This window comes from Euleptes europaea, chromosome 15 (genome assembly GCF_029931775.1).
Source record: "Euleptes europaea isolate rEulEur1 chromosome 15, rEulEur1.hap1, whole genome shotgun sequence".
Taxonomy (NCBI): Eukaryota; Metazoa; Chordata; class Lepidosauria; order Squamata; family Sphaerodactylidae; genus Euleptes; species Euleptes europaea.
The window spans coordinates 58,557,378-58,585,084 of NC_079326.1; the positions used below are offsets into that span (position 1 = coordinate 58,557,378).

General features: G+C 48.0%; 1 protein-coding gene across 1 annotated transcript in view; it reads right to left on the minus strand.

Moving 5' to 3' along the window:
• The window catches only part of ERBB4 (erb-b2 receptor tyrosine kinase 4), a 428,412-nt gene that overhangs the window by 1,914 nt on the left and 398,791 nt on the right, over positions 1 to 27,707 (minus strand). Inside the window, exons 23-26 of the mRNA XM_056861238.1 lie at positions 26,435 to 26,581; positions 20,735 to 20,832; positions 15,896 to 16,066; positions 3,223 to 3,270 (exon numbers count right to left, since the gene is read on the minus strand). Of these exons, the coding sequence (XP_056717216.1) occupies positions 3,223 to 3,270; positions 15,896 to 16,066; positions 20,735 to 20,832; positions 26,435 to 26,581 (464 nt within the window). The remainder of the gene's footprint in view (positions 1 to 3,222; positions 3,271 to 15,895; positions 16,067 to 20,734; positions 20,833 to 26,434; positions 26,582 to 27,707) is intronic.

A 27,707-nucleotide genomic window follows, 5' to 3' on the forward strand; every position in this document is an offset into this window, starting at 1 on the left:
ATGGCTACTCTCAGTGTGCGCACGAGGGAGGCGGCCTGTAACATTTCATTTTATTTCATTTCTTCTAATATGTTATGTGTCTCGTAAACTGGGAGCTTGTTCATAACACTGGAAAAACTGCTCCAGAACTGTCCAACACATCACAGGTGCTGTTTTGCTTCGTTGGTTCTAATTGGGACAGAGACCATTTTTTAATCACAAGTTAGTGATGGAATTCTATAATGTTACATTTCAAAACCTGAAAGTTGCTTTTTGAGAGCTACCATTTCCAACTGTGAAAATCAGGGCTTCCGTTTCTGGATTTCATTATCAGCATACACATCTCTGGGTGTAAACCTACGGAAAATGCCATAAAATTCTGGCAACACTTAAGAGCCTAAAATCAAAATGCAAGATGTATGGAAACCTGCCCTCCCAGAACTTCTTCTAGTCTTATCAAAACACTTTGCTTTCCTTGAAACTCCACTGAGTTTTTGCCCAACCTGAAACCTCTAAAACTTCACTTAAGAGCTCAGTGACAACAAAGGGAGATACAGACCACCCACCACTAATGCCAGGAACGTTGCTATTTATATAGCAAGATCAGGTAGACAGGTGGCATTAAAACGTTTTTCAATAAATAAATAATAAATCCAGGCCTAAAACTGGACTAAGAATGTAGCCTTGTGAAACAGTGTTCCTCAACCCACTTTGTCCAGGTTGGGGGTGGGTTTCTTTTACCCCTTCAGACAGCGAGATGTTAGTGAATGGCTGCTCCACCTTGTGCCACCCAACCAATGATGAGGGGGCTTACTTAAGTGGGAAGAAGAAGAAGAAGAGCTGGTTTTTATATGTCGACTTTCTCTACCACTTAAGGAAGAATCAAACCAGCTTACAATCAACTTCCCTTCCCCTCCCCACAACAGACACCTTGTCAGGTAGGAGAGGCTGAGAGAGTTCAGAGAGAACTGTGACTAGCCAAAGGTCACCCAGCTGGTTTCATGTGGAGGAGTGGGGAAACCAACCCGGTTCACCAGATTAGCACCCGTCGCTCATGTGGAGGAGTGGTGAATCGAACCCTGTTCTCCAGATCAGAGTCCACCACACCAAACCATTGCTCTTAACCACTACACCATGCTGGCCGCATCTTGACCCCCATTACAATCCCAACTACAGCAGCAACCTTCCTGCCTGCCTGATAGTGCAGGATTACAAAAAAAAAAAACTGGCCAAGTAGAATCTGTTTGGCTTTTAGTTCTCCTTGGCCAATGGGGCAGCAGCTCTTGTTGCCCAATCCATGCTCGGAATTCATGTAACGTCTAATTGGTAACGCTGGCCTTCCTTGCAGATTCAGGGGGAAATTAAAGCCAAGGGAACTGGAGAGGACCCCAAGCCGTGACGAATGAAACTGCTGCAGTTTACTGGCTCAGGGGACTTGAGGAGAGCAGGGAGCCATCCATTGGCCGCAAAGGCCTCCGTGAATCCCAAACTGACTGGCAGGTCTGGTAATGCTGATAGGGCCTCCTCTGCCCACCTCCAGGGTGAATGGGTGGTGAAGGGAAGGAGGAGGAGGAGTTGGTTTTTATACCCAGATTTTATCTGCCTTTTTAAGAAGATTCAAACCAGTTTACAATCACCTTCCCTTACTCTCACCACAGCAAACACCTTGTCAGGTAGGTGGGGCTGGGAGAGTTTGGAAAGAACTATGACTGGCCCAAAGTCACCTGGCAGGCTTCATGTGGAAGAGTGGGGAAACCAACCCAGTTCACCAGATTAGAGTCCATTGTTCATGTGGAGGAGCAGGGAATCGAACCCAGTTCTCCAGATTACAGGCCATTGCTCTTTAACCGCTACACCATACGACTGTTCGCTCCCTTTCCCATAATACTAGAACTCAAGGGCACACAATGAAGGACAGACAACGGGAAGGACTTCTGCACTCAAACAGTAGTCACGTGGTGGAATCCACAGCCAACGGACATAGTGATGGCCACCAGCACAGAGGGCTTTTAGAAAGGATTAGACAGATCCATGGAGGAGAGAGCCATCAGTGGCTGCTAGCCATGGTGGCTAAAGGAAACCTCCACATTCAGAGACTGCCAACCTCTGAATATTAGTTCCGGGGGGCAGCATCGGGGAGAAGGCCTCAGCATCTCTGCTTTGCTTGCTGGCCCTCCAAGGCAGCCGGTTGGCCACTGTGTGAAACAGGATGCTGGGATGGATCGGTCTGATCCAGCAGGGCTCTTCGTACCTTCTGAAGCTCGGAACTGGGGTGGAATTGCCGAACAACATGAGCAGCTTGAAATTGAGTTCGCATTGTTACATTTGTAGAAGCACCTGCCCTGCGCTTAATGTAGTAATTAATACAGTCTTGGCTTTGGGCTCAACCCAATCACTGTCTCATGTCTTCATGGGGCGGTGGTGGTGGTGGGTAGATTTCTTTACGGTCTTCCAAGCATTAAACATTATATTGAGGTGGACGATGTGCTTAGTAATAGAGAGGAGAATTTGGCAGTGTGGGCTTATAAAGAGGTGCTGAATTTTGTGTGGTCACATGAGCTGGAGACACAAAGAAGATATAAAGGAAATAGCTTATCTCCACAACGTAAGGAGCTAGACACTTACTTGTTCTTAAAATGAAAGCTGGGAATTCAGAGAACCTGGCATCCCTATTGATAAACTGATTTTGTGCCTTCTCCCATCTTTCTATCTTTGACTGGTTTTGTTAGGACCCCATGGTTGGAGTCCTTTTGAGGTAGAGGTTGTGTAATCAGAGCCAACTTGGTCAGACAAAACTGTCCATCACCCTTCAGTGGAGTAGTCTGGATAGCAGAAGGGTCATTTAAAAGATGGGGCTCACCCAGTCTCGTCTGGAGGGGTATACCCTCCAACTAAAAGCATCAGCTTCAACAGCTGCTGATCCAGCTGAAGAAGACTCCTCACCCGCGCGGATGAGCAATCTCCTTCAGAAGAGCCATGCCTCACCAGCCCCAATCAGGACTGGGAAGGGTGGCTGCCTCAGTTGGCTCGAGGGCCAGATAAGAGCTCTCATGGGCCGGATCTGGTCCTCGGGCCATATGTTTGACACCCCTGGCCTAGACTCTAGGACAAATGTCCATTCTACATCATCCATTCTGGCACTAGATGGCGAAAGGCATGGCAAAATTAATGAAGAAAAGATACATTCAAACAAACAAACAGACAGACCCCCTAAGCGATGAAGGTTGAATGTGAAATACTTACTCCTGACATGGGGGTGTAGGCAGGAGGAGGGCTGTGTCCAATTTCACTCTGATAAGAAAGAAAAATGGAATGACGGCTATAGTAAGAGGCCACATGAATGAAAATAACTCACATGAACTCTGTGAACAAATGAGGGAAAAGCATGCACAGTTCAGTGAGGTGCATCCAGCACCAGCCAAATGCAGCCCTTTCCGCTCAGGCAAAACGCCCGTGAAAAGGGTTCAAAAGCCACATTCTGTGAACTCCGGGGCTGGAGGACTGGACTGTGAATGATTAAGACAAGGCAGAGAAGATGTGTGAGGCTTTTCTTGCACACACAGGGGAGGGACATGCAGGAGGTCAGGTTGTTGCCTCAAAGAATGCACAACCAGAAATCAAATGGGATGTACCTATGATGACCCAACTGCTCTGAAAAGTGAGGAAAGGGATGAATGTGCCCGGCCATAAGAGCGAAGACGTCCGGTTTGCAAACCCAGTTTTTACAGAATTGTCCCAGAGGATAGCCATGTTGGTCGGCAGTACAACAGCTAGAATCGAGTCCAGTAGCACCCCGGACACCAACAAGATTTTCGGGAAATATGCTTTCGAGAGTATCTGGTAATGGGAGCTTTGACTCTTGAAAGCTTAGACTCCAAAGATCTTCTGGGTCTTTTTAAGATGCTACAGGACTCGAATCTAACAAGATGGTCTGTTTCTCTAACCTGGCTAAGATTTGACTCAAGACAGGTTTCTAACCACTTAAAATCCAACAGGGGTGTCGTCTGGGAGCAGTGAAGTGGTACGCGTTCCTTGCTCGACAAGAACCTTGCCCGTTTTCAGATTTTTCTTTAGGGAACTTAGCTGCAGAAAATGCTTTTATTTGCACTCTCAGACTCTGTCTGAGAGGACAGTATAACCCAATGCTGGTGCTGTTCCAGTCATCCAACTCGTGGGCTTCCTAGAGGCAGCTGCTCGGCCACTGTGTGAAAAGAATGCTGGACTCGATGGGCCTTTGGTCTGATCCAGCAGGGCTCTTATGTTCAAATTAGACCTGATTTGGACAAAGCATTTGGAAAGAAGAGCGCCTCACTGAGTGGTTACGTGGCAAGGGACCATTATGGATTTTCCGGCTTTCTGCCCTACAATTCTATCCTATTGCTGCCCAGATTCAGGTTTGGAATTTCAGAACAAATTGTGACGGTGAAATTCTGCTGTCCAGGACGGCCCCCATACTTATATTTCACCATCTTAAGCCCATTACAAAACAGAAGAAGAAGAAGAAGAAGAAGAGGAAGAGGAAGAGGAAGAAGAAGAAGAGTTGGTTTTTATATGCCTACTTTCTCCACCTTTTAAGGAGACTCAAACAGGCTTACAATCCCCTTCCTCTCCCCACAACAGACACCTTGTGAGGTAGGTGGGGCTGAGAGAGTTCAAAGAGAACTGTGGCCTTTTATATAGGGTCGTTTCCCCGCTGTCACCCCACCGACGGCTTCGGAGATTCCTTTTGATTATGCATGCCTTTCCCTCCAATCAGAGGTCGCCTCGCGTTCCCCGTTCATTTGTCTGCATAATGCAGGCGAAAGGAAGCCCCGAAGCAGTCGGTGGGCGTGATCGCAGGGAAATCTCCCTACATAAAAGGGCTGTGACTCGTTCAAGGTCACCCAGCTGGCTTCAACCCGGTCCACTGCTCCTAACCACTACACCACACTGGCTCTTCCTGCTTCGGGGTCTCTTTGTCTGCCCATGTTGTTTCCTTTTCTTTGGTCAGGCTAGACACCACAGTTGTGGTTCTGTGCATTTAAGCATTGTGGAACTGCCTTACAGTGCATTCCTAAGGAGAGTTACTCCAGTAACTCCCCTTAGGAATGCACTGTTAGCCATGGAGGAAGAGGAGGTGGGAGCCCACCATTAAAAACAGCAGTGGTTTGTCAATGAAGAGGAAGAAGAAGAGTTGGTTTTTATATGCCAACTTTCTCTACCACTAAATGGAGAATCAAACCAGCTTACAATCACCTTCCCTTCCCCTCCCCACAACAGACACCCTGTTGAGGTCGGTGGGGCTGAGAGAACTGTGACTAGCCCAAAGTCACCCAGCTGGCTTCATGTGGAGGAGTGGGGATTCAAACCCGGTCCTCCAGATCAGAGTCCACCGCTCCAAACCACCGCTCTTAACCACTTCCCCACGCTGGCTGTCCTTTCCTTTCTCTGGGGCTTATCTCCCCCCTCCCAGGTTCTCCAATCAAATCTCTCTCCTGCTGGCTCCAAGACTAGGACAGCGAGACTGTCATGACTCCATTTCTTAAAAACAGCTTCCTGTCACTCTTTCTGGAAACAAAATACTAAAGCAGGGCCCTTTTAATCTCTACGGATGTTTGAGCTGTTTTAAGCACTGCTTCTTTTTCTTTTTTGGTTTGGCCACGCAATAATGAAAGTACCACAGTCACTATTCCTCCCCCCACCCAAAAAAAGGGATGCCAGGAAACAGCTGAAGCGCCAATTAGCAGTGAGGCAAATGCAACATAATTGTTCTTTAAACGTCTTTAAATTGCTTTCAAATTACCATGTGATATCATAATTTTGGAAGCTTTAAAAATACCTTTTTGTGATTAAGAGGAAAACCAAATTCCCTCCATTTATCCCCACTTTATTGGTGTGGGTAAGCGGGGTGGGATGGGGGGGGGGAAGGCAGTAATTTCCCATTGCTGGAAAACTATGGCTTGGAAGGGGAGCAGGAGGGAAACCGCTCATAGAATTACATACTGCTTGAATCAATGGGAATGTTGGAATAGCTGACATGTCAAATTCAATGCAAACTAGTTGGCAAAAATTGCCAGCGGGTGAAAACTTTCTTGTTTCGTGTGGCATACCCTCCTCCCGTAACCATTACTAACTCTCCTCACTCGTTCCGCTATCGTGTGTTTATGCGTTTTTAACTGAATTGTTTTATAATTGTCAATGTTGGTTTGAATGGTTCAAATGTTTTAATGTTTTTCAGTGTGCTGCCTGGGGAACCCCGATTGGGTGGAAAGGCAGCATAAAGATGTTTTAAAGAAATAAAGAAAATTGGTAAAGGTGATGAAGCTCCAGCAACTGAATATGAACTTTGGCAGATCGTGAGAGGGAGGGTGGGAAGGGTTGCATCAGTGTTTGGCCAGCGTGGTGTAGTGGTTGAGAGCAGTGGTTAGGACCTGTGGACTCTGATCTGGAGAGCCGGGTTTGATTCCCCACTCCTCCACATGAAGCCAGCTGGGTGACCTTGGGCTAGTCACACTCTCTCAGCCCCACCCACCTCACAGGGTGTCTGTTGTAGGGAGGGGAAGGGAAGGTGATTGTAAGCCACTTTGATTCTTCCTTAAGTGGTAGAGGAAGTCGGTATATAAAAACCAACCCTTCTTCTTCTTCTCATGGCTCTTTCTTACATGTCCAAGGAAATGCAGATCGCCATTTTGGGGTCAAGAAGCAATGTTTCCCCAGGCCAGGGATCCTGGAGGGGTTTTTTTTTGTTTTTTTGTTTTTGTTTTTTGCCATCTTCTGGGCATGGAGCAGGGGTCACTGGGTGTGTGTGTAGTTGTGAATTTCCTGCATTGTGCAGGGGGTTGGACTAGATGACCCTGGTGGTCCCTTCCAACTCTATGATTTTATGATTCTATCCATCCCTGGCCTGGTGCAGACATAAGAGCAAAGCATCAGTCTACTCCGGCATGCAATTTGCAACAGAAGCCAACAAGATGTTCCTGAGCAGGGCATAGGGTCCCAAGCCCTCCTCCTCTGGGGCTTCCAACTGAGGCTTTCAGAGATGATACTGCCTCCCATAATACTTGGAACACAGACACACATGACACACACACAGACATGACACACACATGAACCTAGCTGCCTCTGAATAAACCAGACCCTCGGTCCGTCAGGTACCTCAGTTGCTGTTCACTTTGACTTCCTGCCAACCAAACTCAAGGACTTGTTATGCCTACTGAACTGCGGCCAGACTCAAGGTCTCACGGACTACTGTTATGCTTACTGCACTCTGTCTGAAGCTCTCAAAGTCAGTATTGTCTACTCAGTATTGTCTACTCAGACTGGCAGCAGCTCTCCAGGGTCTCAGGCGGAGGTCTTTCACATCACCTAATGCCTGGTCCTTTTACTTGGAGATGCTGGGGACTGATCCTGGGACCTTCTGTGTGCCAAGCTGATGCTCTTCCACTGAGCCACGGCCCCTCCCCAAATGCCTTATACTGAATCAGACCACTGATCCATTTAGGTCAGTGTTGTCTACTCAGACTGGCAGTGGCTGAGGTCTTTCATGTCACCTACTGCCTGGTCCTTTTGATTGGAGATGCCGGGGATTGAACCTGAGACCATCAGCTTGCCAAGCAGGTGCTCTGAGCCACAGCGCCTCCCTGTGAGAGGGCTAAGAGGTATTCATGTCCTCCATGAAATGATGCTCCGGAACCCTCCAGACACGCCTTGTGTGGCTTCAGACATTATCATTTCCACAACCAGGAGGGCTGGGGCTACTTGCTTGTTTTAAGTGAAAGCCAAGCATAGGGTTGCCAGCCTCCAGGCGGGGCCTACAGATCTTCCAGAATTACAACTGATCCTCAGACGACAGAGATCAGTTCCCCTGGAGAAAATGGCAGCTTTGGAGGATGGCGTTATACCCCACTGAGATCCCTTCCCCTCCCCAAGTTCCACCCCCAAATCTCCAGGAATTTCACAGCTCAGAGCTGGCAACACAGAAATCCAAGATGGGGCCTCCAGCACAAGATGGAAATCTCATCTTTCTTTTGCCTCATCCCTAAATCTGCATCTGGGGAGCTCTTGAGCAGCGCAACACTTTGGGTAATGCATCACGCACATCCCCAGCCGCTCTGACACGCTCGGCTCAACCATTTCAGAAATTCCAGGCTGCAGCTTCTTTCCTTAAGCTCTAATCTGCAGACGCCGCTGACCCGACAGGAAGTCTGTCAGTCTCGGGGAAAAGCCAACGAACCGCATCAGCCGACCCCGCACAACTGTGCCGCCGTGTCGAAAGGGAGCTCTCGGCAGGAGGCCTACATGAAATTAAGGACAGCTGCTTTATGCATGGGGATCTCTGTAATATGCTACCGATACCCTAGTGGCGCTGCAGAGAGAAAAGACAATGCCAAGATGTCCCATCAGCTCAGAGCAAATATTTCAAAGGAGCAGGCTGGTATTTACAACAGATCTGACTGAAATGAAATTCAGATTGGAAGATGCTCTCCCGGGGAACGCACACACCCCTCTTCCCAAGAGGAGCCATGTTGTTTTCTTTTGAACGCGGAGTGAAAAGCAAACACACTCTTGATTGGGAGAAAGAACCGACAAGAAATATATTTCAATCTACATCCCAACGAGGTGGGGTGATTTCTTTTTTTTGCAGAAGAAATATAGAGACTGCACTGCAAAACAGAATACATGAATAAAGTCAGAGGAAAAGGCCCTTTCTGCATGATTCTGCATTGTTTGTGTGGAAGAAATAATGGTCTAGATTTTTCTCATTGACAAATCTACACTGGATGAATAAGGGTGAGGGTTTTTTTGTTTGTTTTTGTTACAGTTCATGGAGCTGCAGGCATATAACGGCTTGTTATGAGGAAAGAGCAGATGCGGCCAGGCTGGAAAAATCTGCTGAAAGAGTTTCCTCCCCCAGGAATATATGTTGTATGACTCCCCAAATCCTGCGGACGGATCCTGCCGAAGCAACGGGGAGCGGAGAATCAAAAATAATTTCCCAGGCTCCCAGGATGAAAGATCGGCTGTGGAGTCACTAAAGATTGCAAAAGTGGGACCCCTGGAGCCCGATCTTGCCTCTTGCTACACGGGATCGGACAATTCTCAGTTCTTTGGGAACTCATTACTTATACTGCCTGGCAGTGAAGTATAGCACAGGGCGGCAATGCATTCCACTCACGGGAATCGCCCACAGAGACATGTTCCCTCTGTCATACGCTGGCCCCAAACTGGAAAGCTGTCAGGCTGGTGCTTCCACCGTTCTGCATCTTTCAGCTGTTTCCCGGGACTCTCTGGCCATTTATTCATGGTCGATTTTGATCCTCACTCAAAGCTCTTTTTAAAAATGCGACTTTAAAAATGCCTATTCACGGTCCCGATGCAAAAGGAGAAATTCCACCCCCACCACTCGCCTGCTCCTTTGTTCCTGATTGCAGAGTCATTAGCATGTGTATAGCTAACGCGCTGCTGTTGTTTTGCATGGTTCTTGGAGGAGGATTCTTCGAGGCAAACGCCAAAGATCGCATTAAGTGAGCTCTTCAGTAATGTGAAGCGAGGGCGGGGGGAAGTAATGCAAAGCAGGTATGCGACGGTTCAGCATGTAAAATTTAAAAAAATATGCGGGGCAATTCAGCCTGGAACGCGCTGCTAATTACCATGAATAAATGACCTCTGTTTTTCTGTCCTTGGGAACCAGCTACCCCTGGCTTGCCTTTTTGCCCAGGCAGCGGGAACACCTTTGACACAATGGAGGGAACGTGCAAGCCCTCGCTTCCCTTCCACGTATGCCGTGGCCTATGCGAAGAGTCAGTGTTGTGGAATGTGAGTCTGAGTTGAAGCAGCTCTTCTGCAACAAGCCCACCCAGATCCCCAGAGAGATTAAGCAGTCTCCTAGGGCCAAATTGGTGTAGATCCAGCATGGTGTAGTAGTTAAGAGTGGCGGACTCTAATCTAATCTAATCCACAATCCTGGGCATCTTCTAGCGACTGACCTCCCTGGAATCCTGTCATGGCTCCCCTCACAAATAGGGCTGCCATGTCCCTCTTTGCCACCAGTGGGAGGTTTTGGGGGCAGAGCCTGAGGAGTGCAGGGTTTGGGGAGGGACTTCAATGCCATAGAGTCCAATGGCCAAAGCGGCCATTTTCTCCAGGTGAACTGATCTCTGTCTGCCAGAGATCAGTTGTAATAGCAGGAGATCTCCAGCTAGTACCTGGACGTTGGCAACTCTACTCACAAATGTTTTTTTGGGCTCAATTTTTTGTTGAGAAATATCCCTACAATGGATCGAGACATAGAAGACGAAGAAGAAGACGAAGATGAAGAAGAAGAAGAAGAGTTGGTTTTTATATGCGGACTTTCTCTACCACTTAAGGGAGACTCAAACCAGCTTACAATCACCTTCCCTTCCCCTCCCCCAACAGACACCCTGTGAGGTTGGTGGGGCTGAGAGAGCTCTAAGAGAGCTGTGACTAGCCCAAGGTCACCCAGCTGGCTTTGTGCGCAGGAGTGGGGAAACCAACCCGGTTCACCAGATTAGCCTCCGCCACTCATGTGGAGGAGTGGGGAATCAAACCCAGTTCTCCAGATCAGAGTCCACCACTCCAAACCACCACTCTTAACCACCACACCACACTGCCCTGTATCTTCAACAGTGAAGACAGATGAGAAGAATTCATTTAGTTTCTCAGCAATTGCTTTATCCTCCCTTCGTGTTCCTTTACTCCCATTGTCATCCAGCGGTGCAACGGCTTCCATTCCTGCGCTCGTGCATTTTCAAAACCGGATTGGGCTACGGAGTTAACCAGAAAGGAGAGAAGAAGAATAAAACCTCCTAAAGGCTCTGAGCTTGGCAGTGGGAGACGTTTTCCGGAGGGCATCGGACATGCCTGGGAGGTGTGGGAGTTCGGGGTGGGGGGGAGACGTGTTCAACGGCAGGGGAGAAGGAGGGGTGGCACAAAGGAGACTTGATGAACATGTTCCGCGGGCCCCCTCCCCTCCGTAACGACTCCCCCCCCAATTCTATTTTACCCAGTAATCAAAAGATATTCTGAGCCTCTCGAAATGCCATCAGGCCTCATTGAGCATGAAAGAGAAGGCATCTTCTCCGGAGCCCCGGCAGCGGCAATCACCGCCCCACGCCGGCCGGCCTGAAGAGAGAGAGGAGCTCCGACTGGAAGAGAGATGGATTGAGGCGCTGAGCCGGGGAGGAAGAAAGCCGGCCTCGGCGTCTGAATAGCGAGCTGATGATAATCTCCCCCAATTTCATTACGTGGGGGGTAGAGGGACCCGTAACTGTGCACTCTTGGCCTCTCACAGAAAGAATCGCCGTCTTGATGAGAGGTTTTCTTTCTTTTTTTGAATCCTCCCCCCCAGATGAGTTAGTACCGATCTCGGAATCTGTCGGTAATGATACTTTACATAAAAACGATTTGAAGAGAAAAATAATCATTAACATTCTAAGTCTCGGCGCTATTCTCGCTCCGGCCCCCTGCCTCTGTTTCCTTTCATACGTCTGATTATTTCCTTCGAGGGGGAAAAATGCATATAATAAGGAAGGCGGTATCTTTCTGCATGGTACCAAAATATTTCTTCCTCCACGGAGCCATTCTTAAAATATATAGGGGCTCACTGCAAACAGCCCCCGCCCCATATATACAGTCTTCGCACCAAAATCCTCCTCCCCCAACCAACAGATTCCTTCAAGTGATTTTTTCCTCCTTTTGGGGAAGGGAGTCACAATATAGAAGGAGGTTTTTCCAGTTTCCTCCCTTTTCCTGAGCACCTTTAAGCACAAGCAGCACCTGGCTTATCGTCAGAGCTGACTTCAGGGTATTTGTAATGGATAGGCTTGCCGAATCTGGGCTGGAAAACTCCTGGAGATCTGGGGAGGGTGGAGTTTGAGGAGGGGGAGGGTCCTCAGCGGGGATGCGATGCCATAGATCCCACCCTCCAAAGCCTCCATTTTCTCCAAGGGAACTCATCTCTTTAGGCAGGAGTTGGGTTATTATTTTGGGAGATCTCTAGCCCCCACTTGGAAGCTGGCAATCCTAGCAATATTATTAATTTTTTTTGGGGGGGGGGATTAGGCTTCATATCATGGAAGTCAGCGGGACTTGCAGGATCCAGCCTTTGGTCTTAGCAAAAGGTAAACAGTTTGGCTCTTGGGGGATGGGGCCAGGATGCAGGGCTCTTTCCCAAAGGCAAGGCAGCCGCAGATGGAGGGCAGGATGTGACCCACATCACTGACCAGAGGAAGCCACCCGCTTAGTGCTTCAAGAGCATCGATAGCGCTGCAATTCCGGTCAAAGTAAAAAGCTAACCAGCCAACCAACCAAGCACTACAAATGAGCCCTGTGAAAAGATGAGGAAGACAACAGAGGAAAAAATAGATTCCCACGGACTGGGAGCCAAGGTCTTCTGACTGCCGCCTGATGATCCCCACGTGAAACAACGATGCAAATCCAGACAAAATGGCTGACTTGAGCAGTAGGGTTGCCAACCTCCAGGTGGCACCTGGAGATAGGGTTGCCAACCTCCAGGTACTAGCTGGAGATCTCCTGCTGTTACAACTGATCTCCAGCCGATAGAGATCAGTTCACCGGGAGAAAATGGCCGCTTTGGCAATTGGATTCTATGACATCGAAGTCCCTCCCCTTCCCAAACCCCGCCCTCCTTAGGCTCCACCCAGAAATCTCCCACCGGTGGTGAAGAGGGACCTGGCAACCCTAACTGGAGATCTCCTGCTATTACAAATGATCTCCAGATGACCAAGGTCAGTTCCCCTGGAAAAAATGGCTGTTTTGGAAGGTGGACTCTGTGGCATTATATCCCACTGAGGTCCCTCCCTTCCCCAAACCCCACCATACCCATGCTCCGCCCCCAACATATCTGGGAATTTTCCAAGTCCAGAGCTGGCAACCCTAAGTTGAAAATACCTTCAGTAATATTTTTTAAATTCATCTGAATAAAAAAATAGTTTGATGAGACATACCATTTCTTCTAAAAGTTTCATCTCTGGGAAAGGGTTTCAGACCCTATCTGGTTTTCAACCTTCCATGCTTGCCTTAGCAAGAGCATGGAAATTTTCCTATAAAGTTTAATTTCCCAGGAACAATGAACATAAACTGCCTAAGCTGCTCCAATTTATTCACCATTCATGGTAATAGTCCCAATTATAATGGGTCCATTTAATATTAATATTCATTAGAGCAAACAAGTGTAAATCTAAGTCACCCAGAGGAAACAGAAAGTCAGACAATGACTGTTGGACAGATTGATCTTTGAATACGTTTCAGTCATTCTCCGTAACTCCATAATTATCTGTTAATTCGTTTTTGTGTGTGTATCCTCTACTTTTACAAGGGACAAACGTGAAGTTATCCTGAAGCCTGCTACTGAGTCAGATCAGGGACTGATCTTGCCCAATATAACCTACACCAATGTGGCAGCATCTCACAAAGATGCCCGTGGATGGGTCTTCCCCAGCACAGCCACCCGGCACCCTTTTCAGCGGAGAAGCTGGGAACCGGACCTACATGGCCAGAGTTCCCATCACACAGCCATGGCTCCTTTCCTGGTGTGCACAGGAAACTGGAGATGCATTTCTATATGGCACAAATCTATACGGCACTGCAGAGGAGAACAAATAGGGTTGCCACCTCTCCTCTGGTGGGAGATTTTTGGGGTGGGAATCGCACGCACACAGCCGCGAGTGAAGCGATCCTGTCATTTCCGGGTTACTTCCAGAAGCACCGCAGAGCAACAGGATGATTTACCACTCAAACCCCCATTTGAGTGGCAAATCGTCCCATTCCGCTGTGGCACTTCTGGAAGTGACGGGACGGGATTGCATTGCTTGTGGTGAGCCCGCAATTCCAAGCCACCTCGCAACCCTCAAAATAAACAGTGGCAACATATGATGCAATCCAGAGGAAGCCCAAGTCCATTAGGGCAGAGGTCCCCAACCTTTTTGAGCCTGCACCCACCCTTTAAAATTCTGACACAGAGTGCGCGGCGCAGCCACAGGATGGCTGCCACAGTTAACCAGCAGTAACACAGCGAAGGGCCTTGTGCTGTGGTGGCTGCTGCCGCCAAAACTGTTGAGGTTCTGGAACTGACTTATTCATCTGCTACCATTCAGAGGGATAGGATCGTTGGTTATGGCTTATTGAAAGTAAGGCTGAGTCATGCACACACACAAAAGAGACAAAATCGTTTGTCTTAGTAAAAACTAATCTTTACTAGGTTAACTCAAGGGTAGGGTTCACTGGGAGTAAAACAAAAAATCCTTTCTACATAGCTAAGTTTCCTAACCTTGCCAGAAGCTGACAGGTACTAAGCTTACACACGAGTAGGCATCCTTGGAAAACAAGGCTGCCTCTCCATCCTTTCAGGTTGGTATCCAAACTCAGACTAGATACTGCTTTCTCTTCCAAACAAAGGATGCGAAAGCAGTAAACATGCAAATTGCTTGTGTACGTGACTAACAGGCACGATTGCAATGGGGTCAGCATCTATACATTCAATATTAACCCTTGACTGTCTGACATGTAACAAAGCTCGCTACTTAATGCCCAACAAAAACAACATTTTAAAAAATCTACACAGCCAATCAGAAGCCTTGCTGGAGAAAAGCCCCACCTGGCCCTGCCCACTTTCTGAAAACGCTTGTTGGGGGGCAGGAATGGTGCTAGTGGCCCCACGGGGACCACCAACACCATATTAGGGAGCCCTGCACTTGGGTGAAACCCTGGAAATTAATCACTGCTAAACAGACACAACTTTGGCCACAAGAGACCCTCTCCCACACACAAACATGGCTCCGCAAAGTCTGTTCTCCACCAATGAATGAAAAACAGCTTTAAAGAGTTCTTTACTCCTCTTATTTGCAAGAGACATTAGCGGTACCACCCCAAGCAGAGTTTACACCCATGAAGCCCGCTGGATCCATGCTTGTTCCCAAAGAGTCCCAACTCTGACTCCAAGGTCAATTTTCTCCCAATACACAATAAAAAGAACCCCTTCGCATGTGCTCTTGCCACGTTGGCACCCGTTGCAACAGATGGACTGTGGCCTAGAAACTGTTCCCGGCTACTGAACACTGATGTCAGTCCACCTTTGAATCAGAATTCCTGCCTTGTTCTTTAATGCAGGTGAAGTGGGGCTCTGGGGGCTCTCATCCATTCCCCCCACAGACAAATCATGCCTCTTTGGCTTCTCAGTTAAACTCTCCAGGTCAACAGGATTTCAGCACACTTACCTTTCTGTGGATTTCTCCCAAGATTACCTCGCTGAGGCATGGCAGGGGCTTCCATACCCCACAAACTGCAGGGTGGGGGCTTCCATACTCTGCAAACAGCTTTCTCTAGCGCCTGAGCTAAGAGTCTGCCTTCGTGAGAAGTAGGGTTGTGCAAACAAAAACTTGGTAAATTTCTGGTTTATTGGGTCCGATTTTTATGGGGAAACCTGAAATAAGCTGATTAGATTGTTTATTTACAGCCCTTGGCCAGATAAAACAAAATACACGGACGTGAAATAAGCTGAATATCCATACTGGTAAATATGAGCATTCACCTTATTTTAGGGTTTCCAGGAGGTAGAGCCCTCAAAGGTAGAGCCCTCAAATTCGCAGTGTAGCTTGAAGGGACTGTCCTTGCATGAACCTGAACGTTTGGTGAAGATTGAGTCAGGGGGTCCGATTTTATGGAGTTCAGAAGGGGTCACCCCCTCCTCCATAGAGAAATATTGTGAAGAATTCCGCCCCCCGCCCCCAAGCCCTGGTTTGAAAACAGTCAGCATGGGCCCTGCAGGGCAACCATCTTGCGTTATTTATCAAGTACCGCCACACGTTCCCTTTCTAAACAAAATGTAGTTGAGGGCTCTGCAACCAGTCCTGCGCGACCATTTGCATCTGGCTTAGTCCACCCCATTCTCGGTTCTTACCCTGTTGGAATCGATTCTTGCCCTGGAGGTGTACATGGGTGGAGGAATGTTAAATGCCTGGGGGACGAGGTATTCTTCGGCATCCATCATATCTTCCAGGTCCCCCTCGTCGAGCAGGTTTTGGAAGAACTTGCTGTCATTTGGGCTTGGCAGTTTCATGCGGTCATCCCCCTAGACAACAGAACAAAGTTGGAGAACAGAAAATTAGCTCCTCCGCTTGCAAACAAACTTTCGCCGCGCCCCTCCCCCCCGGGTCTGGCCATTCTGGCTGCCCCGTATCATGCAAGGGTACATAGTTTTAAAAATATTTTCCTCTGTCAAATTATATAATCATTTCCACACAAGCAAAAGGACCTTAACAAGCCTTTTAAGACCAAATTTTTAAAAAAACGACTCTGGGAGAAACAATCGGTATATCAGCTAGGGCTTTCTGCATTCTCATTTTCCTTGCTTGTAAATTCCCATTTCTTTGGGGTGAGGGGTTCTGTTCTGCATGTGTTTTATTCTCTCTAGTGGTCAATTCAATATTACACCAGTTTATGACCAGCATACTTCCCTGCAGATTTAAACTGCAGGTTTTTATGCAGGACACAAACCAGTGTAATATTGAATCGACCACTAGAGGGAGCAAAACACATGTGGAAGGGAAGAAACAGGAAGTTACAAGCGAGAAAAATGAGAATGCGGGAAAGCCCCTAGATTTGAGTCCAGTAGCACTTTAGAGTCCAGCAACATTTTCAGGGTATAAGCTTTTGAAAGTCAATGTATCTCACAAAGAGAGCTGTGATTCTCAAAGCTTAGATAGATAGATAGATAAGAGATTGCTAAGGATCTATCTGTCATGTTTCTGCTAGAGACCAAGATAATTAGTTGCTGTGTCCTATCTATTCCTTCCCCCTTTTCCCGCCAGCTTCTTTGTCTCTCAATCTCACCTCACTCTGGACTAGGATCTTTAATTTTGGGAAACCCTGCAGAACATGCCATCAAAATCAGACAGACAGTTGTCTAGTGACGCCTCCTGTTTTCAGTCGTGCCTGCTGACACGTGAATGTTTGGGTACTATCCAGTTTGCACAAGCAATGACGAGGAAAATTCCTAAAAGAGCCAACAGAATCCGTTCCTTTTGCTTTTAATACAATGTTATTATCACAGTGCTTAAAATCTTCCTCCTGAACATGGAATATTAACGTATTGATTTTTTTAAATGGCTACCTCTCATTTTGGGGGAAAAAACATTTCGTCTTTGTTGCTCATCTTATTAGGAGCATCCACTATATTAAAAAGAAATCACTTACTGAGTAGATGCTAATGAAAGTATACAAAGAACTTGGGTGTGAAGCAAAATGAATCATCTTATTGGAACATTTTTATGCGGGTTGCCTGGCCTGGCGATAACGTAATCACCTAAAAAGCACTGGGGAAAATATAAAGGGGAGGAAAGTTGGCTGGAAAATATACTCTGCGGTGGCAAATTAGGTCTTTAAATAAAGAGAGTCTATTTTGCTGAAACGGAGCCAACTCCAGTCAGATTCCTCCTCACATTCTTAAGAGCTCTTTTGGATGCTATGACTTAGGTGTGAGCAGTGCCACAAAGCCCTCCCAACCAGGGCCCAGCCCCTGGCAACAATGGCAATAGCTGTGGGCAGCGTGGTGTAGTGATTAAAGTTTCAGAATGGGACTTTGGAGAACTAGGTTCAAATCCGCACTCTGTTGCTGGGTGACTTTGGGCCGCCACACCTTCTCAGCCTAAATGAGCAGAAGAGGGGAAGCAATGTTTTAGGCAACTATGGGCCCCATTGGAGGGGAGGGGAGGGAAGGGAAGGGAAAGGAAGGGAAGGAAAGGAAAGGAAAGGAAAGGAAAGGGAGGGGAGGGGAGGGGAGGGGAAGGGAAGGGAAGGGAAGGGAAGGGAAGGGAAGGAAGAAAGGTAGGTAGGTAGGTAGGTAGGTAGGTGTTTGGTACTGTTGGTATCCATCTATATGTGGGTAAACATATACCCTAGTCCAGTGATGGCGAACCTTTTAGAGACCGAGTGCCCAAACTGCAACCAAAAACCCACTTATTTATCGCCGAGTGCCAATGCGGCAATTTAACCTGAATACCACCCCCAGAGGGGGCCCAGAGGGAGAGGCTAGGGTTGCCAAGTTCCTCTTTGCCATGAGTGGGAGGTTTTTGCGCCTGAGGAGGGCGGGGTTTGGGGAAGGACTTCAGTGCCATAGAGTCCAATTGCCAAAGTGGCAATTTTTTCCAGGGGAACTGATCTCTATTGGTTGGAGATCACTTGTAATAGGAGGAGATCTCCAGCTAGTACCTGGAGATTGGCAACTAGTTCCTTAGTGTTTTCTCTCTACATATCAAGACAAATGGAAAGGTGTTTGGAGGATGGCTTGTGGGCACTTCAAAGGTGGAATAGGACTGCACCCCCCTCCGCCCGCACAGACCCAGAGGGCGCCGGAGAAGCCGCTGGAGGGAAAGAAGGAAGGAAGGAAAGAAGGGAAGGGAGAAGGAAAGGGAAGGGAGGGAGGGAGAGAAAGAAAGAAAAAGAGAGAGAAAGGGAGAAGGAAATGGAGCAAGGGAGAGAAAGAAAAGTAGGGAAAGAAAAGGACAGAGGGAGACAGAAAAAGAAAGAGGCCATTTATGCATGGGAGGTTTTGCCTTGGATTTGCCACTCGGTGGGGCGTGGCGGCGGCGGCAGGCTAGTGAGAGGCGAGCAGGGTAGGGCAGAGGACGCCTCCTTCGCACCCACCGGCCAGCCATGCTCCTCCACCCGCACAGGCCCAGAGGGCGCCGGAGAAGCCGCCGGCCATGCCGAGTGTGGGCGCTCTGCTTCTGTTCCCCGCTCTCCCACCCACCTGGCCAGCCACGCACGCTCCAGTGGCGGCAATGGCGGCAGCTTCTGTGGGAGAGTCCGGGGGCCACCGCCAATGATGTCGGAGGTTCCCCACCCCTGGGCTACAGCCTCCCCCATTCGGGGCAGGGCAGAGCCGGAAAGGCCAGCGGCTTGGAGGAACCACGCGTGCCGGCAGAGAGGGCTACGAGTGCCGGAAGTGGCACCCGTGCCATAGGTTCGCCAACACGGCCCTAGTCTGTTCTGCATATGCTCATTAGAGTTGCCACTGAAATTTCTCCTGTAGTAAATTTCAAAGAAAATCTAAGTAGGATTTTCCCTCAGACAATACATCTGAGCAGTTTAGAGTTAGCTAAACTTTTTTGGGGGTGGTGTGTGTGTGTGTGAAACATGAGCAATTTTTTTTCCCAGGAGAGTTCTGTACACTGAAGAAATATTTGAAGCCAACTCAGGATTTCCTCTTCAGGCCATAACTCCTGAGGAATTTTGAGGGACTCCAAATAATTTATTTTTCATCTCACCCTTCTTCCAAGAAACTCAGGGCAACATACACGGTTCTCTCCTCCTCAGCTTTGTCCTCAAAACAGTGCTGTGAGGTAAATTAGACTGTGAGAGCAATGGTCCCAATGTCCCTCATGAGCTTCGTGACTGAGGAGACATTTGAATCTGGTCTTCCCCGTCTTAGTTTGTCTCATGCCTTGAAAACCCTATGGGGTCGCCATAAGTCGACTGCAAGTTGACGCCACTTTCTACCACCACCACTGGATAGGGGTGAAATAACCACACAAAAGTCCCCACCATATGAGTGTTTTCCGACAGGAATAATTGGCAGTCATGCAATTGGAAAATGAATTCATCTGCAGCCATTTTCCTGGCCTGCGTTTCAATGTGAATGAATCAAAGCAATATAATGCTAGAAACATCTGTGTTGGATCACAGTTACTGAAGCAGATTCAACAGAATATAGAGCGTTTAAGCATTGGCAACACTCGTGCTTCTGTGAAGTTGCTATTTTTACAAAATTACCAGCTTCTCTTGACATTCAGAACAATTTTGTTCACTCCACTGCTGCAAGAGTCCTGTGCAGACGTAGGGGAGAATTGGTGCCCAGATCACACCTCCTGGCCCCACTCCCAGCTTTCAACACACTCAAGAGAGCCAGCATGGTGTAGTGGTTAAGAGCGGCGGACTCTAATCTGGAGAACTGGATTCAATTCCCCACTCCTCCACACGAAGCCTGCTGGGTGACCTTGGGCTAGTCACAGTTTATGCATGGGTACTTTCACTCATGTTCGCCCCCAGTCTGTCTCAGTTGTTCCTTGGAGTTATGCATGAGTTTTCCGTCCATTAGAGATGACCTCACACCAAGCCCTGGCAATGTCCAGGTCTTCCTATTCCTCTGTTAACCTGATTCTCCTTCCCTGGAGGTTTTTAAGCAGAGGCTAGATGGCCATCAGTTAGCAATGCTGGTTCTATGACCTTAGGCAGATGATGAGAGGGAGGGCATCTTGGCCATCTTCTGGGCATGGAGTAGGGGTCACTGGGGGTGTGGGGGGGGAGGTAGATGCAAATTTCCTGCGTTGTACAGGGGGTTGGACTAGATGACCCTGGTGGTCCCTTCCAACTCTATGACTCTATGATTCTAAGATTCTAAGATTTTATGACTCCATTGCGCAGGTCCTGTCCAGCCAGCTTTGCATTTAGAAAGGCCTCTATCTCTCGCTCACTCTCAGCCCATCTTGTCCTCTCCTCTTCCTTTTCCCAACAGTCACCAGAGAAAGACTCGGCTCTGTCTGGAAAGCTTCAGGGCTTTCCACAGACTGCTGAGCCCCTCCTTTGGTCACTGCTGGAAGGGACAGAGGGGACAGCCAAGATGTCAGCAGAATGGGGGGGAAGGGGGTCCCCAGCATCATGCCACCCCGGGGTTTTTTAGAGTGGACCTTCACGACCCTACTAGAGGCCATTCATAAGGAGTCTTTGTGGAGAAGCTCACCTGAATGACCAGGTATCTCTGAGGGTCTCGAGCCATTCGGGAGAATTCGGCAGCCAGCTCCTTGAACTTCGGCCGACTGTCTGCATCAATCATCCAGCCTGGGGTAATAAGCAGAGGAAGAGAAAATAGCAGATGACAATATAAGGTGCGACGTGGGATTTGAACACTTAATAAACACTTATGGCGACCCCATAGGGCAGTGATGGCGAACCTTTTAGAGACCGAGTGCCCAAACTGCAACCAAAAACCCACTTATTTATCGCCGAGTGCCAATGCGGCAATTTAACCTGAATACCACCCCCAGAGGGGGCCCAGAGGGAGAGGCTAGGGTTGCCAAGTTCCTCTTTGCCATGAGTGGGAGGTTTTTGCGCCTGAGGAGGGCGGGGTTTGGGGAAGGACTTCAGTGCCATAGAGTCCAATTGCCAAAGTGGCAATTTTTTCCAGGGGAACTGATCTCTATTGGTTGGAGATCACTTGTAATAGGAGGAGATCTCCAGCTAGTACCTGGAGATTGGCAACTAGTTCCTTAGTGTTTTCTCTCTACATATCAAGACAAATGGAAAGGTGTTTGGAGGATGGCTTGTGGGCACTTCAAAGGTGGAATAGGACTGCACCCCCCTCCGCCCGCACAGACCCAGAGGGCGCCGGAGAAGCCGCTGGAGGGAAAGAAGGAAGGAAGGAAAGAAGGGAAGGGAGAAGGAAAGGGAAGGGAGGGAGGGAGAGAAAGAAAGAAAAAGAGAGAGAAAGGGAGAAGGAAATGGAGCAAGGGAGAGAAAGAAAAGTAGGGAAAGAAAAGGACAGAGGGAGACAGAAAAAGAAAGAGGCCATTTATGCATGGGAGGTTTTGCCTTGGATTTGCCACTCGGTGGGGCGTGGCGGCGGCGGCAGGCTAGTGAGAGGCGAGCAGGGTAGGGCAGAGGACGCCTCCTTCGCACCCACCGGCCAGCCATGCTCCTCCACCCGCACAGGCCCAGAGGGCGCCGGAGAAGCCGCCGGCCATGCCGAGTGTGGGCGCTCTGCTTCTGTTCCCCGCTCTCCCACCCACCTGGCCAGCCACGCACGCTCCAGTGGCGGCAATGGCGGCAGCTTCTGTGGGAGAGTCCGGGGGCCACCGCCAATGATGTCGGAGGTTCCCCACCCCTGGGCTACAGCCTCCCCCATTCGGGGCAGGGCAGAGCCGGAAAGGCCAGCGGCTTGGAGGAACCACGCGTGCCGGCAGAGAGGGCTACGAGTGCCGGAAGTGGCACCCGTGCCATAGGTTCGCCAACACGGCCATAGGGTTTTCAAGGCATGAGACAAACTAAGACGGGGAAGACCAGATTCAAATGTCTCCTCAGTCACGAAGCTCATGAGGGACATTGGGACCATTGCTCTCACAGTCTAATTTACCTCACAGCACTGTTTTGAGGACAAAGCTGAGGAGGAGAGAACCGTGTATGTTGCCCTGAGTTTCTTGGAAGAAGGGTGAGATGAAAAATAAATTATTTGGAGTCCCTCAAAATTCCTCAGGAGTTATGGCCTGAAGAGGAAATCCTGAGTTGGCTTCAAATATTTCTTCAGTGTACAGAACTCTCCATTTCTATAGTCAAGACAGGTTTGGAGTTTACCTATCAACAGCACCTTTCCAAGGTCTGAACTCTGTAGGACTCGCTTCCAATAAATTACCCTGTGAGTCTTAAGTGAAGGGCTGTCACTTAGAGGAAGGCAGGGAGCTGTTCCTGCTGGCAGCAGAGGATAGGACTCACAATAATGGGTTGAAATTGTGGGCAAAAAGGTACCCACTAGATATTAGGATTTATTTAATTTTTTACAGTAAGAGTTGTTCAAGAGTGGAATTGGCTACCTAGGGAGATGGTGAGCGCCTCCTCACTGGCAGTCTTTAAGCAGAGGCTGGACAAGCACTTGTCAAGCATGCTCTAGGCTGATCTTGCATTGAGCAAAGGGTTGGACTGTACGGCCCATTCCAACTCTATGATTCTATGCATCGTCTTTGAAGAAGAAGTAGAAGAGTTGGTTTGTATATGCCGACTTTCTCTGCCACTTAAGGGAGACTCAAACTGGCTTACAATAACCTTCCCTTCCCCTCCCCACAACAGACACCCTGTGAGATGGGTGAGGCTGTGAGTGTGTGACTTGCTCAAGGTCACCCAGCTGGCTTTGTGTGGGGAAACAAATCCAGTTCACCAAATTAGCCTCCACCACTCCTGTGGAGGAGCGGGGAATCAAACCCGGTTCTCCAGATCAGACTCCACCACTCCAAACCACCGCTCTTAACCACTACACCACGCTGAGATATTTCCCTGTATTCTTATTTTCCTCTTTGACCTTCCAAGCTTTCCCTTCTTCACTCAGTTGCTTGAGCTGTTTGTTCTGCAGACATCCACAAGCCCTGAGCATCATACTCATTTCTGCTCTGTTTTCATTTCTTCTGTCCTTTGGCCCTATGATTTTGAAAAAACACACACCCTAAAACCCGCATAATGTCTAGCCCTGCTTTCAGCCATTGTGGTTGCTTGACTGGGCTGTTATTGCTTTTCAGTTCCTGCTTCTCTCTAATCCTTCAAATGTCACAAGTCCCACCTTTCAACAATCCCTCACATGTTCCTGAAAATTCTTATCTCAGAACAAAAGAAGCATTGATGCTCAGTTTTGCAGGAAAGCCAAAGGGGACTGCTGCTCAATACGACAGGTCCCTGACCTTTCTGCCCATCTTTTGATGGGTCTCCCACATCATTTAAGTGTACCTGCTAGAGATGATTATCTACTGCAACAATCCACTGGCATATATAAAGCCAAACTGATTATTATACTTGCTACTTAGACTTGTTTCATTTACTATGCAAATGCATTTGGTTTCCTCTTACCCTTTCCCTCTCTCCCTCTTAGGGATGCTCCTTAGAAACAGTTTCCTCTCCCCCAGTTCTCACTTCTCTGCTTCATGACAGAGAGTGTAGAAGCAGGGGTGTCGAACTCATTTGTTATGAGGGCCGGATATGACATAAATTCACTTGGTGGGGGCCGGCCCATGCCTGGCCAGCCCAGCCCAGCCTGAGAGTGGGGGGTACCTGAATCGGCTGGGCTCGCGAGTAGGATAAGCGCTCTCAAGGGGCCGGATCTGGCCCAAGGGCCTTATGTTTGACACCTCTGGTGTTCTAGAGTATTAGCAATAGCTGCAGCACACTCAGGAATAGCCACCTGCTTGTGTTAGAGCAAGATGCTTCCAGGAAAAGATTATTATTAGGAATATTAGAGGAATTTGACATTGTTCGTCAGCCAACATGGATTTTATCTGCCCTATCATTAACAACCTTGGTCAGGTCTTGTGGTGTACTGATTATGAGCGGCGGACTCTAATATGGAGAACCAGGTTGATTTCCCCCCTCCTCCACATGAAGCCTGCTGGGTGACCTTGGGCTAGTCACAGTTCTCTCTGATCTCTCTCAGCCCCACCAACCTCACAAGGTGTCTGTTGTGGGGAGAAGAAGGGAAGGCGATTGTAAGCCGCTTTGAGACTCCTTAAGGGTGAAGAAAATCGTGGTATAAAAACCAACCCTCCTCCTCCTTCTTCTATTTGATTAAAGGCATGGACTGCTAATTTTTAATCTCTTTGCAGTCAGAACTCTGGCACTATCGACTGGCGCCCTGCCGCTATGGGCTGGTCCCAGTGGGTTGGACATCAAAGGCACCAAATCCTTCCCTGGTACAGCGCCCTGCTCTGGGATTGGGTATAAAGGCTGGCACTCCTTGTCTATGCAATTCTGTGGCTCAAGTCAGCAATGTGTCATGCTTCCATGTGTACACATGAGCAGCAAGCCCCGTGCGGAGGAAATGGTTGTTTGTTAATCTCATCTAAATTAAGTCGGAAACACCACGGAGACTCGCTTAATTCTTTTTAAATTAGAAGCCTGAACTTCAGGGACACATTTACTAGCATATGCACATTTGGGGAAGAAATGCGCTGGGTGAGAATCCAGAGGCAAATACCACAAATAAAAATAATTTGCCATTGGATTCCTGCAAGATTACTCCCTCCCCTCTTTTTTAAAAAGGCACATTTAGCACCCAAAATGCCAACGCTTGTAAATTATTGACCCTGGATAGGAACACCTGCTCCCAAATGCTCAGTTTTGTTTCTTTGCGTTAATGCAATCCTTTTAAATCAAACATCCTGGATTTTCTTTCTTCTTTGTTACGTGATTTGGAGTCAACTTCCACCCCTTAAATAATAATTATGGGGCGGGGAGGGAGAGAGGAGTCAGGTAGTAAATGTGTAGTACTAACAATATATTAAGTAGCAATATAATTTTGTTAGAAAGAGTGTTCTGAGGAAGTTAACCTCCACAAAACAAGCACAACCTAGGAGCTTCTTAACTGAAACACAAAACTGAAAGCTGCTATACGAAGGAGATAAATTTGGTTTTTGTGATATATGAAGAAGTGTCACATAACAGAGATTAAAGCAATAGAATCTCCATTTGCTATGTATTAAGAGATGCTATTTGAAAAAACTGTATCGCTAATGTGTAATAGCTATTGATTCAACCATAGTGTTGAATGTATATTTATGTATATACTAATACATGTATAAATACACTACTGTGAGTGTTTGATACAATTTCATATCAGAGGTTGGGCGCTAGTTAATATATTGTTAGAACTTCCACCCTTTTGCAACCTTTAGTGCCCGACTACCCAACGATATCCAACGCTTTCTTCTTCTGCTAAATCAGTTGACGTGAAAATGGCAGCTGTTGGTGTGCTACTAAACCCGGCTTCAAATACTAATTTGAAGTAATTGAACTAATACCAGCCTCCGATGGTATCTGTTGACAATCAGGATCTGAGCGGACGGAAGCTTCCTCCTCGTCGACTCTCATCCATCACGACTGCAAAAGGCTCTGGAGCAGCCTGAATATCCTGCTTCAAAGCCGAAGCAGAATTACAGAGGACTCAAGGAGAATGTAGTCGACCCTCAGTGTGTGTGTGTGTGTGTGTGTGTGTGTGTGTGTGTGTGTGTGTGTGTGTGAAGGGATATCGAGTCACTTCTTAGAGCCAGCATGGTTAAGAGCGGTGGTTTGGAGTGGTGGACTCTGATCTGGAGAACCAGGTTTGATTCCCCACTCCTCCACATGGGCGGCGAAGGCTAATCTGGTGAACTGGATTTGTGTCCCCACTCCTCCACACGAAGCCAGCTGGGTGACCTTGGGCTAGTCACACTCTCTCAGCCCCACCTATCTCACAGGATGTCTGTTGTGGGGAGGGGAAGGGAAGGTGATTGTAAGCCGGTTTGAGTCTCCCTTAAGTGGCAGAGAAAGTTGGCATATAAAAACCAACTCTTCTTTTTCTCTGACTTATGGCAACCCTATGAATTAATGACCTCCAAAACGCCCTATCATTAACAACCTTGGTCAGGTCTTGCAGTGTACTGATTATGAGCAGTGCACTCTAATCTGGAGAACCGGGTTTGTTTCCCCATTCCTACACATGCAGCCTGCTGGGTGACCTTGGACTAGTTCTTGGATCCCAAAAACTCTGAGAGGCATCCATTTTGGGGGAGCAGTGTCCTGCTCAGGTGTCAGTCTTGGAGACCCCCTGGCCTCCATGGCTCCCTTTAGCAGGAGGAGGGGGTCCAGCTGCTCACACAACCCCCTGCTCAGTGCGGTCCATCCATAGAGTAAGAACCAAACTAGGATTACTCACATTTCACCATGACCATGTAAACGTCAATGGTGCAGATGGGAGGTTGTGGCAAGCGCTCCCCTTTCTCTAACAGGTCAGGAATGTCCCTCGTTGGGATGCCATCATAGGGCTTTCCACCAAAGGTCATCAGCTCCCAAATAGTAACACCTGAAACAGAAGAGTGAAAGTCATATTTTAATACATGCATACCTAATAACCCCCAATGGGTCTCTTAGTAGAGCCAATGTAGAGTTATAGTGTGACTTTTTTTTGCCATCAAGTTGCAGCTGACTTATGGTGACCCGTGGGGTTTTCAAGACAAGAGTTGCAGAGTTCAAGAGTTGCCATTGCCTTCCTCTGCATTGCAACCCTTGACTTCCTTGGCGGTCTCCCATCCAAGTACTAACCAGGGCCAACCCTGCTTAGCTTCTGAGATCTAATGAGATTGGGCAAGCCTTGGTCATACACGTCAGGGCAAGAGATGAACAGAAGTGGTTTGCCACTGCCTTCCTTTGCATAGCAACCCTGGAGTTCTTTGGCGGCTTACAACATTGATAGAATGATAGAACATATAGAATAAAATGCATTAAAAACACAAAAACCAAAAACTTAAAGTCACTACTCAGGACTGTCAGTAAACTTAACCAAATGCAAGCCTAAATGAAACCATCCTCAACTGCCTTCTAAAGATTGAAATTTAGGAGGGAGTAGTATTTATTTATTTATTGGATTGTATCCCGCCTAGGGTTGCTAGTAGGGTTGCCAGGTCCCTCTTCGCCACCGGCAGGAGGTTTTTGAGGGTGCAGCCTGAGGAGGGTGGGGTTCGGGAAGGGACTTCAATGCCATAGAGTCCAATTGCCAAAGCGGCCATTTTCTCCAGGAGGACTGATCTCTATTGGCTGGAGATCAGTTGTAATAGCAGGAGATCTCCAGCTACTACCTGGAGGTTGGCAACCCTAACCAGCAGTCTATCTGCAGCAATCTGCACTAGCTGCAAGATAGTGGTGAGAAGAGAAAAAAAGAGGGGGGAAATGAGAGAGAAAAATCATCACTGGGAATGATAACAAAAAAGAATAGTTCTGCTTTTTATCTCAAAGGAGGGAGATGTCTACAATTTTTAGAAAGAGCAGGTTTCTGTAAACTACCTGGGTCAATTTCCCCCCCAGAACTGAATGAATATACATTATTGTTTTTATTTTCCAAGTCACTCAAAATAAGTGACATTAAAAAAAAAAACCCGCATACACACACCAAAGTCCTCCTGGATCTGAGTTACGATGGTACTGTGGTTTTG